Source organism: Heptranchias perlo, chromosome 9, assembly GCF_035084215.1.
Source record: "Heptranchias perlo isolate sHepPer1 chromosome 9, sHepPer1.hap1, whole genome shotgun sequence".
Taxonomy (NCBI): domain Eukaryota; kingdom Metazoa; phylum Chordata; class Chondrichthyes; order Hexanchiformes; family Hexanchidae; genus Heptranchias; species Heptranchias perlo.
Window position 1 is genome coordinate 60,923,681 of NC_090333.1, and position 16,022 is coordinate 60,939,702.

The window sequence follows — 16,022 nt, forward strand, 5'->3', positions numbered from 1 at the left end:
GAGATATCTTCACTCCTTTCCTTCCTCACTGAGCGACTTCTCATCCTTGGGGAATTTCAACCTCTCTCTCAATTAACCTTGCCCTCTCACCCCTGAGTTCAGTGCCCACCTGTCCTCCTTTAACCCCTTGCTCCATATAAACTTTCCTACTTGTATTGATGGCTACTCACTCAACATTGGTATCTCAGGTGGCCTCTATTCCCATTGTATCCTTCACCAATCACATCCCCCTACCCCGTTCCAACCCCACTTCCTTTTGAGTCTGCTCCGGCAAAAAAAAACTCTTCCAAGTTACTTACAACTGCACTTTCAAACAACCAACCTTTGGCCCTCTGTTTGCCACGATTCCTTTGCAGCTGTCAATCTGCTCAATCACTCACTCACCTCCGCCTTTGATGCCCTTGTCCCCAGTATAATCCTTACTTTCTCCCACCCTGGTCATTCCCCCTGGCACGGCCCATCTTCACTCCCTTAAGTCCAAGGGCAGACATGAAAGTATATGTCGCAAAACTGGTTTAGCCATACGTGGCCAGATCTGGTTGGACCACATCAAGCACTATTGGGCCCTGCTCTCCTGCCCAAACTGGTCATTACTCTTAAGATTGTCGTGGAATGCCAATATAACCCCGGCTTCTTTTCTCCACTATCAGCTATCTCCTTAAACCCCTCTTCAACTTGACCTCCAACAATTGCGAGAAGCTCATGGACTTCTTTATCACTAAGATTGGGACCATCCATTCAGCTGACTCTGCCATATCTTCCCTTCCCCTTTCCCACCAAGTCAAGCTTCTCTTCCCCCTGCCCTTGAGTGGCGTTGGAGCTGCACTCATCCAAGAAGCTCGACACCATCCAAGACAAAGCAGCCCGCTTGATTGGCACCCCATCCACCACCCTAAACATTCACTCCCTTCATCACCAGCGCACTATGGCTGCAGTGTGTACCATTCACAGGATGCGCTGCAGCAACTCGCCAAGGCTTCTTCGACAGCACCTCCCAAACCCATGACCTCTACGACCTAGAAGGACAAGGGCAGCAGGCACATGGGAACAGCACCACCTGCACGTTCCCCTCCAAGTCTCACACCATCCCGACTTGGAAATATATCGCCGTTCCTTCATCGTTGCTGGGTCAAAATCCTGGAACTCCCTTCCTTAACAGCACTGTGGGGGAACCTTCCCACACAGACTGCAGTGGTTCAAGAAGGCGGCTCACCACCACCTTCTCGAGGGCAATTAGGGATGGGCAATAAATGCTGGCCTCGCCAGCGACGCCCACATCCCAAGAACGAATATTAAAAAAAAGCTTGAACTTGCATCTTTTAATTTACTTCCTATCTCCCCTCATGCTCAATCCCAATTTATTTTGTCTATAAGACCCACCTCCTGCGCTCTCAACCATATTCTTGCTGAGCTGCTGATCTCCCAACTTCCCTTCCTGGCCCCTATTGCTAGCTGAGATTGAAACAGTTCACTCTCCTCAGATACTGTCCCCTTTCCCTTTCAAATCTTCCATCATCACCCCCCTTCTCAAAAAAAAAACCTAAGCTTGACCCTTTTTACAAACTACTGCCCCATCTACAACCTCCCATTCCTCTCCAAAGTGTTGTCACCTCCCAGATCTGTGCCCATCTATCCTGCAACTCCACATTTAAACCTCTCCAATCAGGTTTATGTCCCTGCCACAGAATTGAAGCAGCCCTAATCCAAGTCACAAATGACATCCTCTGTGACTGTGGTGCACTATCCCTCCGCATCCTTCTCGACCCCTCTGCATCCATTGACACGGTCGACCACACCGTCCTCCTCCAATGCCTCTTTTCCATTGTCCACCTGAGTGGAATTGCCTTTGCCTGTTTCCACTCTTAGCCTGTCCGGTCGTAGCCAGAGAATCTCTTGCAATCATTTTTTTTTCCCGCTCCCGCACCGTTACCTCTGGAAATCTATCCTTGGCCCCCTCCGAGTTCTCACCTACGTGCTGTCCCTCAGCGACACCATCTGAAGACATAATGTCAGGTTCCTCATGTATGCTGACAACACCCAGATCTACCTCACGACCGCCTCTCTCAATCCTTTGACTGCCTTTTGGAGTTAATGCATTAAATATTAAAACACCCCTAAACCTTTTTATATTAAACAAACCAAAATAAGGCATTAACCAAACCCTCTTGTGACATGTAAGAATTTTTAGAAACAGGAAAAAATCATTTGGCTCAACGAGGCCATCCTTTTTCTGAGATCAGCCCCACCTTCTTGTAGTATCTCTCAATTCACTCCCTATCAAGAAACTCAAAGTTTGAATCCTTCACCCATAATTACCTAATTCGCTGGATCTATTTTGTCAGTTTTCTTCAGTCTTAAAAAATTCGAGGTGGGATCACCTTGAAGTATCTTCTTTTCCAAAAAAAAAAGACCAACTTCCTTAACATTAACCTTCCTCTTAACTTGCAATTCCTGAAACCCAGAATTATTTTTGTTGCTTGTTTCTACCCTCCTGCCTATGGTAAGTTGGCAAGAAATGCACTTAGTACTTCATGTGGGATCTGACGACTGCCTTAATTTAGTTTGTATTCTGTCTCTAGGCTAATGCAACCCAGTACCTTATTTGTCTTTTTACTGCAGCTTGGCACTGTTGAAGTTGCATAGATTTAGTCACTAGAATCCTAGCTCTCTCTCTGAATTAATGCGTTGTACTATTATTCTATTTAACACACACTCCCTCTTTTGGTTCCTTATTTCCATATTAATTATTTTAAATTTGTTCATATTGAATTGCACCTGATCCCTAGAATTTCAATTACACTCTAATATCGTGTCCCCTGCAATAATTGTATGTATTTTTAAAACTAACATAGTTGTGTCCTAAATACAACCTTAAATAATATTCTGTACTCATTTTGACTTGAGGGCATTGAATGCAAAATGCCTGTTATTAGATATTAGCAATATTTGTGCATCATATCACATCACATCCAGATACTCTGTTAGCTTTAATTAAAAGCTGTGGTCACCGATATTTTTTAGAAATATAGGGCAGGATTTTAAAAGGGAGAAACGGGTTGGGGGGAGCATTAAATATTGCAACAATTTCAGACCTGCCTCCAACCCACCCATTTCCATTTTTTTTTTAACTGGGGCAGGATGAAGGGTGGGCAACCAACCCACTCTCAGGAGGCAGGTTGGTCACTAAAACCTTTCAAGGAGGCTGCGGGCCTCCATTTTGAAAGGTTTTGCAATTTCAACCTCTGCGGGCCTGGATTCCCGGGCCTTCTCCTCTTGAGAGGAGGTGAGAAGGCCTGAAACTGCAAGTAGGTGCCTTTTTATAGCACAGCTTGTAGACCCGGAGGAGCAGGAGTGCTTCCCCCAGGCCCAACAAGCCTACCTGCAGTGACTCACCCACCTCCTCCTCACCTCCCTCAATGTATTCAATCTAAGACTTAACAGAATACTTACCCGTCAATCAGGTCGGCCTGTCAGACGGGAAACTGACAAAAAAAAAAAACGTCCTTACGTCAAAATCATAAGGACGTCCGGAAAACCCGTACTTTCTGGTTTTCCCTCCACGATTTGACCCCCTTCCTGGCTCCAGGTTAAAATCCTGGCCATCTTATCTAAACTAATTATTATGATTCCCTGAAGGTAAACATATTGTGTATAAATCAGGGCATTATTAAGGATGTACACCCAGGAAACATTATAGTTTCTGAAATTTGAATGTCAGTTGTTTGGTGGTGTATACCATGTAGCATATGTGTGCTGGTTTTGTATAGTAAATGCAGAAAAGAATGACCATCTTTCTTTAACATTGAGGTATTTGAGAGACTGAAGAAGAGGAGCATGGCACTGTCTGTGTCCATTAATAACTACCTCATGGAGCTTAAAAAGGTGAGGGGATATCAATGATCTGTGCTTACTGCTATGTTACACTTGTATGATTGACAATTCTATTCGCTATCATTTTTGGCCCCAGCGTAACTATGACCAAAGAATAAATAGAACATCTTATTGAGTGGTGAGCAGAAATAGTTTGACTTACTCATACACACCCTATTTGAGAGGTGTCGCTATTTCACACTCATGAAAGTGTGTTGATCATACCTCTTCAACCAGCAGTGAGGAATGTTGCGTCGAGAAAATTATCAAGTCAGGGATGCTTGTTTTTGACTGTGTGTAGCACCTCAAGCCCCAGTTTGCATATTACTGTTCAGTATAGTAACCTACCTCTTAAAATTATAGTACTGCACCAGTAATGCTGTTTTTATGCTGCACTTTTCACATTAGTGTTGTTTTGAGTGATGACTTGATGCCAAAGTGCAGTATAAAATTTCTTGTTAGCCAAGTTTTATTTAATTGTTAACGAAGCCATCAGGAAATAATGGTCTTGAACAAGTATGGGTGGATAATGGCTTTTGATTATCTCATTAGCTATTTTCAATTGATTAAATGTGCACTTTAAGTGGGAGGTTGGTGAGTAGTGGTTTGCAGATGCTTTTGAATACACGTCCTGAGCTCTGCTTACAATATCTCAACAATGTGAGTGGGCAGTGAAAATATGGCCCCCCACTTGCATTATTGTGAAAATGGAACTGATACTTCACCCCTTGCTGTAGTGCAAACGTGGCATTGATGTACCAGTGTTTTCTTGTCTCTACTTTTTTTTTCTTTCTTACTCTTGGTTGTCTGTTTAACCATGTGTTGATATTAAATTTTTTAAACACTGCCAATCTCTAACCCCTTCTATTGCTCTTCAGTAAGAGCAAACAACAGAAATATCTCAGTAGCCATAGCGCAGATGAAAGGGCTTCACCAATGGCTTGTTGCATTAATGCACTACGTGTTGTGCTTTTGAACCATTTGTCCAGGAAAGTTGTGGGGTAAATTCCCAGTGTGTGCTGAATTAGCTGATCTCAGCTGCAAAGTTATGAGAACACTTAAATCAGCCTCATCATTCCCAAGGAAGCGCAAAATTTGTTCAGATTCTTTTCAATGTTAGCATGTGATGCGTAGACATTGGTTGAGGCCAGGTTTGAAGACTGCTGTGGCACTCTTAGTTTTGTGGACACTTGTGGTCCAGGCTTTCACACGAATGGCTTCTTGGGTGAGATACCAGTGGCTTGAAAACGGGGTCAGCACTCTGTGCGGGTCATTTCTTTCAGCAGAGAAAGAAATTAAAATAACTGGAAAGGAGAGAATTGCAGTAATTGCATGAACAGCTTGCTGTAGGTGGCATTCCACCAGTACTGACCTATTACTGTATCTGTTCAAAGATGCATATATCACGAGCTCTACAGTGCATTATGAGCACTTTCTGATAAATGAAATAAAACCTGTAAAGCATCAATATGCATGCAATCGATAGCAGCAATAACTTTTTAGAAGCTTCAAATGTTGAAGTTTGTATTTGTAGAATAGAAGGATGTTTCCCAGTGATGCGAGTTCACGGACTGTGCGGTTATGCATGCTCCTTTGTTGTTTAGAGGAATAGTTTTGTAAGGTGAGTTTGCTGCAATTGTCAGGTGGATTGGGAATGCTTAAAAGGAAGAGTGTCATCTAAGCTAGAGTGGTTGCTCTAATCAGCATCCAAACTCAGTTCTTTGAAGTCATTATAGATTTTGAGTTTTACTTGCGAGAAAGTTGAGGTGCAAGGGGTATTGATGAGTTTTATTTTCACTGCTGTACAGTACCATTGGTGGATTTTTTAAAAAAAAGATGGTAACTGAAAAACTTTTTTACAATTTGTGATAAGTTGGCAATGCAACATCAACATCAGAATAGCAATTTATTCTTTTGTAACATTTAACTTCAAATTGGGGTTAAATGGTTATTAATAAGCAGATTGGTTCAAATAAAAATGTCTGTGATTTTATCATAATCAATGGAATCTACATTGTAACCTTAGGGGGTGTGTATATATATATCCATCTTTAGTCACTACCTTGTTTTTAAAAAAGGTATATTAATCTGACATTACTGTAACTCATTGAAATGGATTCTGTTGAACCTCTATCTTGTATATATTTTGTGTGTCCCAATTTGAGCTAAATTAAATAAAATGAATTTTTCAGTTTTAATATAGAATGTGCTGAATTAATAGATAATGCTACAGAGTGATTAGTATTGTTGGGTTCTTATTTACCGAGCCTTAAACCTATCCATTTGTTCACACCCATTTACTGCAGATTGTGTACTCAATGGAAATCTTATCTGGACATGACAGATTCTGTTATCTCTAACACCACATTCTCTTCCATGACTGAGCACAAGCAATTTGTAGATTAAGTCAGCATAGACAATAGAAAATCTGCATTTTCTTTTATATTAATCAGTTTGTAAAAGGATTAATGATTGAAACCCTTTTTTAAAATTGCTTGTCAAAATGTCTTTTATCCACTGCTGTATGTGAATGGACTCTGCCATTTGTCATCATTTAGGCCTGTTTATTGGGAGAGGAGATGCGAGTGGCATTGTTGCTACAGTAACACCATTTTGGTGCTACGTAGTTTAATTTTTATGGTAGTTTAACTTGAGTTTTGGTAACACCATTGCATTCAATTTAAATTAGGAAAATAAGTACTTATTCAGCTAGTACATTTGAGATTGCGGGTCTTTTAGCGCTTGGGCATGTTTGCTGTATTGCAAATAGCAAACCAAGGTTATTAAACATCTTGTGTTTAAATATTCCACAGAAAAGCTGTTTTCTTCCCCGAACAAAGGAATCCACTGGCCGCTTGCATTGTAATGTGTGATTTATTGAAGTGGGCAGAGAAAAGCCAATAAGTATCCCCTCACACAGCCAGCTTTTTGTTACCTATGCAAAACACACAAAGCAAACTGTCAAGCTGAAATGTTTATATAGCAGGGGAAGAACCACGTGATTATCAGTAGTTATGAAAGACTACTTTTGTCTGATACTAAGGAGCTTGTTTAAAAATTCATCGTTCTGTTTATTTTGGTCACTGCATGTTCTTTATTTTATAATACCAGCTTGTATTGGTGTTTGGCCTGAAAGTATAATGAAAGTGTACATAAGGTTATAAGTACGTGAATGTGTGTATACATGTTTTTATTGTAAGTGGAAATGTATACAAATAGACATTTTGATGCAATGAATTTGACATGAAATTTCATTTATACCTGAGAAATTAGCATTAATTTTATGGCAATTTTCTTTCCTGATTTCCTAATCTTTTTGTTTGAAATTTGAAGGGGATCCAATTATCAGTGCTGTAGCATTGTGATGTCTGGGCAGCAAACTCTGCTAGAGATCTTTTTTAAGCTGTAAAACTATAACTTTATAAGTAATAAAAATAATTCTGTGTATACATAATTTGTATAGTACCAGTCCTAACAATACCCAGTGAACATGGTTCCTGTCTGTATTGGCAGAAATGCAATAATTAGCAAGGAAGTTATGATTAACCTTTATAAATACCGGTTCGGCCACAACTGGAGTATCGTGTCACATTCTGGGCACCGCACTTTAGGAAGGATGTAAAGGCCTTAGAGAGGGTGCAGAAAAGATTTACTAGAATGGTTCCAGTGATGAGTTACATGAATAGACTGGAGAAGCTGGGATTGTTCTCCTTGGAGCAGAGAAGGTTGAGAGGAGATTTGATAGAAGTGTTCAAAATCATGAAGGGTTTAGATAAAATGAATAAAGAGAAACTGTTCCCTTTGGCGGAAGGGTCAAGAACCAGAGGACACAGATTTAAGGTGATTGGCAAGAGAACCAAAGGCGACGTAAGGAAGAACTTTTTAACGCAGCGAGTAGTTATGAACTGGAATGCTTGCCTGAAAGGGTGGTGGAAGCAGATTCAATTGTGGCTTTCAAAAAGGAATTGGATAAATACTTGAAGGGAAAAAATTTGCAGAGCTACAGGGGAATGGGACTAACTGGATTGCTATTAGAAAGAGCAGGCATGGGCTCAATAGGCCGAATGGCGGCCCCCTGTGCTGTAACCATTCTATGATTCTATAAAACCATAGAAATTTACAGCACAGAAGGAGGCCATAGAATAATATAGAATTCAGTCCATCGTGTCTATCCCAGCTCTTTGCTAGATCAATCCATTACATAGAGTTGCATAGAAATTGCAACATGGAATTAGGCTGTTTGGCTCAACCAGCCCATGTTGGTGTTTGTCCTCCACACAATCCCATATGCCTGCCCTGTTCCCCATATCCCACTTTCCTTCACCCACCCATCCATCCTATCCTTAAATATTGAACTGTAACGCACACCAAAAATTATACTATTTCTCTTGCGATTTATCCATATGGATTCTGTCTTAACACAACCCCAGCACATCTTTGTTTTAGTGTTTTAATGGAATCCTTCACACAACCATCCCATTCCTCTCTTTTTCCCTCCCTATCTCTCCTGAGAATGTCATAACCAGGAATATCAAGTTGCTTAGCTTTCTATATACATGTGAAGACTAATATGAATTGAAAAACAGCAAATATTGGGAATCCAAAATAAAAATAAAATGTGTAGCAGGTCAGTCAGTATCTGAAAGAGCAAGTTTTTTTTGGGTATGACCCTTTTTGATGAAAGGTCACACTTGAATGTTAATGTAACTTTCTCTTTTTAGATGCTGGCTAACGTGTTGTGCATTCCCAACAGTCAGATTATATAATTGTATTTATGAGGGCTAGTGTATTTTGTGTGTTTTCTTTTTACTCACCCTTAAGCCTTTAGTATTGATTTTGTTTTTGTTATTTCTGTCATTAGATTTTTTTTCTGTAGTTATTTTCTACTACCTCGCAACAAAGGGAAATAACAGCAAACTCCAAATTGTCAGTTCAAGAATGCTGCAGGTTGACTCATTTGTCAATTTGATATATGGAGTTGCTGCTTATTCAGCAGGGTAATGGTCAAAATAATTTTGTGTTTGAATGTAGTTTTCACCTAATAGTGCTAAACATAAATCGACTATTGAAATGCTGAGCAGAAATTGACATTACCTGCTATTATTGACCAGTGCCCCATTTTAGTTGCTCAATTATTTTGTTGCTATATAATCAGAAGAGTTAGGCAATGACTTTTCTCTATTATGCCTAATGGTGACTACAAAGAGGCCCTGCAAAACTTCTTATTTATTCTCTCCACCTTTCATAAAATGTGTATGACTAAGACGGATTGAAGTGAAACATGATCCTTTTTTATGAAACTATTTAATGATGTACAATTTAGCATAGTATCTACCAGTGCAATAATGTATCTGTAATCTTAATGTAATTTCTAACATTAGGATTCCATAAATTATGTTCAATACAAAAGTTAGTATTTCCAGTAGTGAGCTCAAAAGTTGCCTCTGGGCAATTTTGTGTTTGTCAAAATTTTCCAAGTTTGTGTTTTGGACCCTGTATTCTGGCTACTTCAGGCAAATATGGATTTAAGGTTTTAAGCACCAGAGTTTCACTCAGCTCTACTTTAAGAAAGGAAAAGAAAGAACATACATTTATACAGTGCCTTTCATGACCTCAGAGGGTCCCAAGTGCTTTACAGCCAATGAAGTTACTGTTGTAATGTAGTAACACAAAAATCAATGTGAAGGTGTTCTAGAATAAAAACATTGCAACATGAAGGAATCTAAGGTTCACTCTCAGACATTCAAATGAGAGGAAGAAAATATACTAAATCATTGGAGGTTATTAATACAGATTCTGCCCTAAGTGAAATGGGCTCATTGAACCTTTCTTTTTGAATCAATGATGACGCTAGGTGTTCATTTAAGAGGGAAGTAGTTAAATGCTTGAAAAAAAAAATTAATAGGTAAGGAGAAAGCGTAAGGAAATGGCATTAAAATAGATAGTTCTGGTGTGGATCTAGCACTGGCACAGGTTGAATGGGCTCCTTCTGTGCTGAAATCTCTGCAACTCTTGAATGCAGATGTCTTGAAAATATGCATTTTACAATTATACTTAATTTCTTGAGCTTGCCATCCATGTTGTCCAGTATGATAGAATACAAGTGAACAAATGGCTCCATTCTTAGATTTTTTTTTTTAGCCTTCCCCTAAATGATGAAGCATGATCTGCACCAGGCCTTCTGCATCTTCTATGGTAGACAGTTCCACTGCCCCTCCATCTTTTTAGTTTTGTATCCTGAGCTAGTTTTGTTCCTGACTGAAATCCATATAACAAAAGGCAGAGTTTCAGGTGAAAACTTGGATGAAAACTGATGCGTGCACCAGAATAAACACACCTGATAACGTACTTGGGTGGGAATTTGCTCTGGCAGAAATTCCCTGAACTGGCATTTGGAAAGTTGGAATGCCTGCTAGGGAGAACATTGTATAATAATGCACCAATTTACCTGGATACAAGGCAGTATGAAAAACTATTTGCCTCCCAAAGCATGGGATTATATCAATTAACAACAAACTTGCATATATATAGCAACTATAGTGTAGAAAAAGGTCGCAAAGCAGTTCATAGGTTTATTAAAAAACTGGACGCTGAACCCAAAAAAGGAGATATTTGGATGGGTGACCAAAAGCTTGATCAAAGAGGTGGGTTTTAAGCAAGGCCTTAGAGGAGAGAGAGGTTAGTATTCCTAAATGTCACTATTGTACTGTAGCTTGTATTGCAAAGAGGAAATATAGAAGTAAAAATTGTGATTACTTTATATTGAATTTTGTGTCAGTCAGCTCTTCAGCTTTAATAGATCGAGCAGGCTAATTCTTGTATTATATAGTATAATTGAGTTCATCTTCAAGCTAATCTGATTTGTGTTTAAAGTGATTGAATAAAAGCTTTTTAATTAAATGGGCCTATGAAATAGAATGTTGCAATTACATGCCAAAGCATTATTAAGTTTACTCAGTGCTGCAGCTTAAAATGTCTAACACCTTTTTATTCTTATTTTTAAAATAAATTTCTGGAAGAAGATGGGTACTCTAATCCAAGAACGTGCAATCTGTCACCAGGACTCCATAAAGAACCTGGACAGTATCACTGCTGTTACTGCTGAATTGGTGAAGTTTAATAAAAGTTCTGAAAAGATGTACCAGATGGTGATTTCAGTACTGAGAGGTAAAATATTTTAAGTGATGACTTTTAGCCATTATAACTGTATCGAGAAGTCCATCCATAATGGGTACAGTAGCATAGTGGTTATGTTACAGGACTAGTAATCCAGAGGCCTGGACAAATAATCCAGAGTCATGAGTTCAAATCCTGCCACGGCAGCTGGGGAATTTAAATTCAATTAATTAAATTAAATCTGGAATTTAAAAAACTAGTATCAGTAATGTAGCCATGAAACTAACGGATTCATCTGGTTCACTAATGCCCTTTAGGGAAGGAAACCTGCCGTCCTTACCCGGTCTGGCCTATATGTGACTCCAGACCCACAGCAATGTGGTTGATTTCTTAATTGCCCTCTGAAATGGCCGAGCAAGCCACTCAGTTGTAAAACCTCACTTAAAAAAAAAAAGTCATAAGAATAAAACCGGACGGACCACCCGGCATCGGACCACTAGGCACCGGACACGACACAGGCAAACCAAGCCCAGTTGACCTTGCAAAGTCCTCCTCGCTAACATCTGGGGACTTGTGCCAAAATTGGGAGAGCTGTCCCACAGACTGGTCAAGCAACAGCCTGACATAGCCATCCATACTCACAGAATCATACCTTTCAGCCAACGTCCCAGACTCTTCCATCACCATCCGTGGGTATGTCCTGTATGTCCAGAGGTGGCAGTACAGTGATATACAGTCAGGAGGGAGTGGCCCTGGGAGTCCTCAACATTGACTCCTGACCTCATGAAATCTCATGGCATAAAGGGCCGGGGGCGGTGGAGAGACACCTAGAATGCTAAAGAGAAAAAACAAGGAAGTAGTGCAGGAAGCTGATTGGGGTAAGGATAACCAGATTGTGTCAGGAAGGGACAGAGTGTACAAACAAGAGTGCACTAACAAATAGGGTCTGGGTAAGAAAAAATAGTAATAAGACAAATAGGCCCATAGTACAAAATTTTTTAAAGATGTTTAAAAATGTTAAAGACAAATCAGAAGGCACTGTATTTGAATGCACAAAGCATTCGTAATGAAGTAGATGAATTAACGGGGCAAATGGATGTAAATGGATACGATATAATTGCAATTACAGAGACATGGATACAGGGTGACCAAGGCTGGGAGCTGAATGTCCAAGGTTATTCAATATTTAGGAAGGACAGGCAAAAAGGAAAAGGAGGTGGGGTGGCATTGTTAGTAAAGGATGAAAGCAGAGCAATAGTGAGAAAGGATATTGGCTCAGAAAATCAAGATGTAGAATCAGTCTGGGTGGAGTTAAGAAGCACCAAGGGGCAGAAAACACTGGTGGGAGTTGACCAGAGGCCTCCAAATAGTAGTGGTAATGTAGGGGATGGGATCAAACAGGAACTTAGAGATGCATGTAACAAGGGTACTACAGTAATCGTGGATGACTTTAATCTACATATAGGCTGGCCAAACCAAATTAGCAATAATACTGTGGAGGATGAATTCCTGGAGTGTCTACAAGATGGTTTTTTAGACCAGTACGTTGAGCCAATCAGGGAACAGGCTATCCTCAATTGGGTATTGTGCAATGAGAAGGGGTTAATTAATAATCTTGTTGTGCGGGGTCCTTTTTAGGGAAGAGTTACCATAACATGATAGAATTCTCCATTTAAGATGGAAAGTGAAGTAGTCCAATCCGAAACTAGGGTCCTAAATCTAAACAAAGGAAACTACAAAGGTATGAGGAGTGAGTTGGCTATGATAGATTGGGGAGCTTCATTAAAAGGCATGACGGTGGATAGGCAATGGCTAACGTTTAAGGAACGAATGCATGAATTGCAACAATTATACATTCCTTTCTGGTGCAAAAACACAAAAGGAAAAGTGGCCCAACCATGGCTAACAAAAGAAATTAAGGATAATATTAGATCCAAAAAGAGGAGTCACATAAAGTTGCCAGAAAAAGTAGCAAGCCTGAGGATTGGGAGCTGTTTAGAATTCAGCAAAAAAAGGACCAAGAGATTGATTAAGAGGGGAAAAGTAGCATATGAGAGTAAATTTGCAAGGAACATAAAAGTGGTCTGTGAAAGCTTCTACAAGTATGTAAAAAGAAAAAGATTAGTGAAGACAAATGTAGGTCTTTTACAGTCAGAAAGGGCAGAATTTATAATGGGGAACAAGGAAATAGCAAAGCAATTAAACAAATACTTTGGGTCTGTCTTCACAGAAGAGGACACACATAACTTCCCAGAAATGCTAGGGAACTAAGGATCGAGTGAGAAGGAGGAATTAAAGGAAATTAGTATTATTAAAAAAGAAGTGCTGGAGAAATTAATGCGACTGAAAGCCGATAAATCCCCAGGGCCTGATAATCTGCATCCCAGAGTACTAAAAGAGGTCGCCATGGAAATAGTGGATGCATTGGTTATCATCTTCTAAAATTCTATAGATTATGGAACAGTTCCTGCAGATTGGAGGGTGGCAAATGTAACCCCACTATTTAAAAAAGGAGGGAGAGAAAAGAGGGAACTACAGACCACTTAGCCTAACGTCAGTAGTAGGGAAAATGCTAGAGTCTATTATGAGGATGTGATCAATGGGATTTATGAAAGGGAAATAGTGTTTGACAAACCTACTGGAGTTTTTTGAGGATGTAACTAGTAGAATAGACAAGGGATGAGGGAACCAAATGTAATATTTCCAAGTTTGCTGACGACACAAAACTAGGTGGGGTTGTGAGGAGGATGGAAAGAGGCTTCAAGGCGATTTAGACAAGTTGAGTGGGCAAATATATGGCAGATGCAGTATAACGGTGATAAATGTGAGGTTATCGACTTTGGAAGGAAAAACAGAAAGGCAGAGTATTATTTGAATGGTGATAGATTGGGAAATGTTGATGTACTAAGGGACCTGGGTGTCCTTGTACACCAGTCACTGAAAGCAAACATGCAGGTGCAGCAAGCAGTTAGGAAGGCAAATGGTATGTTGGCCTTCATTGCAAGAGGATTTGAGTACAGGAGCAAGGATGTCTTACTGCAGTTATACGGGGCCTTGGTGAGACCACACCTGGAGTATTGTGTGCAGTTTTGGTCTCCTTACCTAAGAAAGGATATACTTGCCATAGAAGGAGTGCAGTGAAGGTTCACCAGACTGATTCCTGGGATGGCAGGACTGTCTTATGAGGAGAGATTGGGTCGACTGGGCCTGTATTCACTCGAATTTAGAAGAATGAGGGGATCTCATTGAAACGTATAAAATTCTGACCGGGCTAGACAGTCTGGATGCAGGGAGGATTTTCCCCTGGCTGGGGGGTCTGGAACGAGTGGTCACAGTCTGAGGATACGGGGTAGGACAATTTAGGACTGAGATGAAGAGAAATTTCTTCACTGAGGATGGTGAATCTGTGGAATTCTCTACCACAGAAGGCTGTGGATGCCAAGTCACTGAATATAATTAAGAAGGAGCAGGATAGATTTCTAGACACAAGGCATCAAGGGGTATGGGGAGAGAGCGGGAATATGGTATTGAGATAGAGGATCAGCCATGATCATATTGAATGGCAGAGCAGGCTCGAAGGACCGAATGGCCTACTCCTCCTATTTTGTATGTTTCTGTACTTATTCCTATCTCCAAAGTTTACCTATATTGTATTTTCATATTTTTTTGTTTCCCTTGTTGCAAATAAATGTTATCATTTGTAAATTTTTCGAATTTGAAGCTGGATTCATTTGTCACAGATGCCAGCTCCCATCTATGCAGTCCAGCAACCTTTATTATCTTAATCTGGGGCAAAAAATGTGCCTCTTGTTGGCTGTTTTTATTTGTGATGTGTGAACTATTTTGCCAGTGATTTAAACACATCCCTGTTATTCAAGTTTTATATTAGTGTATACAGGGTCAGAATATAACAACTTCCCTTGCAATTTCTTGCTGGTGACTTCTACTATTAAACAGCTTTTTAAAATAAAAACATAAATGATTTCTTTTTGCTTTGTCATCCCTGTTTTTTGAAGATTTCTCCACTAATTGTCTCAGTCATCATGCTGATTCCTTCAGGCAGATGGAGGGGATAATCTAAGCTATGGGTATCTCTATGGCTGCTGTGTATGTTGTTCAAAGACTGGCGGCCTGTTTCCTGCAGTACTAGTTTTCCTCTTTCTCATGGTTCCTGACAGTCATTTATGCTCATTGGGTTGGAGCGATAATTAAATGTATTCCTTTATTTTCTGTGGTTCTGGAATCAGTTTCGGTTACTTCGCAATGCGATAGGCAATCTTCCAGGATTTGACTCCTGGAATTTCACTTGTGGGCCTTGTAGGGGCAAACACAGCACTCCTAAAATGTTCCAACTACAGAAATGTGAAGTTTTATTCAAAATGAAATATTCACAGCCTTACTACAGTCAGGTAAAGCTCCAGGTCTCATACGAGGATTCAATGAAAGAAAAAAAGTTTGAAAAGTAATTTCACATTATTTCTGGTGAAAGAATTTTTTAATAAGTGAAACATGCACTTTTTTTTTGTAAATGTAAGTGGTACAGGGAAGGTTGTTTAATGTTTGATATGCTGTCAAGTATTACCTTCAACTGCACAATTACACTTTGGGTTTTCTCAATATTTTTGTTTTCTACTCATGACCAAAGGCAGACCAAGGAACCACAACCTTCACCTTTGTACATACTGTGCGTGAAATACCATGCTTTGGATTAATTACACTATTGACCACTAGAGATCAAGTGGCTTTTCCACCACATTTTCCTGATTCCTTTGAGTGATGAATAACACCATGCTGTCAGATAGAATGCATGCAGGCTAAAACTAATAGTCAGATTTATTTAGAGGTTGAATAATACAGTGAGGCACATCAGGAAACTGGGAATACAATACATAAAAACAATGAAGATAAAATTTTTCCACAAGGGATTAAATGCCTTTTTTTAGAACCGATTCCTTACACCGTTTAAGTGACAGGATTTTTGGATGCAAGTTTGGATGAATAAATCTCCATGATTCGATGTTGTACATAGATGATGC

The 16,022-nt window shown here is 39.8% G+C and overlaps 1 protein-coding gene across 1 annotated transcript in view; it reads left to right on the forward strand.

The window, feature by feature from the left end:
* kif14 (kinesin family member 14) overlaps nucleotides 1-16,022 on the forward strand; it is an 82,128-nt gene that overhangs the window by 63,550 nt on the left and 2,556 nt on the right. Inside the window, exons 27-28 of the mRNA XM_067990617.1 lie at nucleotides 3,808-3,882; nucleotides 10,893-11,037. Of these exons, the coding sequence (XP_067846718.1) occupies nucleotides 3,808-3,882; nucleotides 10,893-11,037 (220 nt within the window). The remainder of the gene's footprint in view (nucleotides 1-3,807; nucleotides 3,883-10,892; nucleotides 11,038-16,022) is intronic.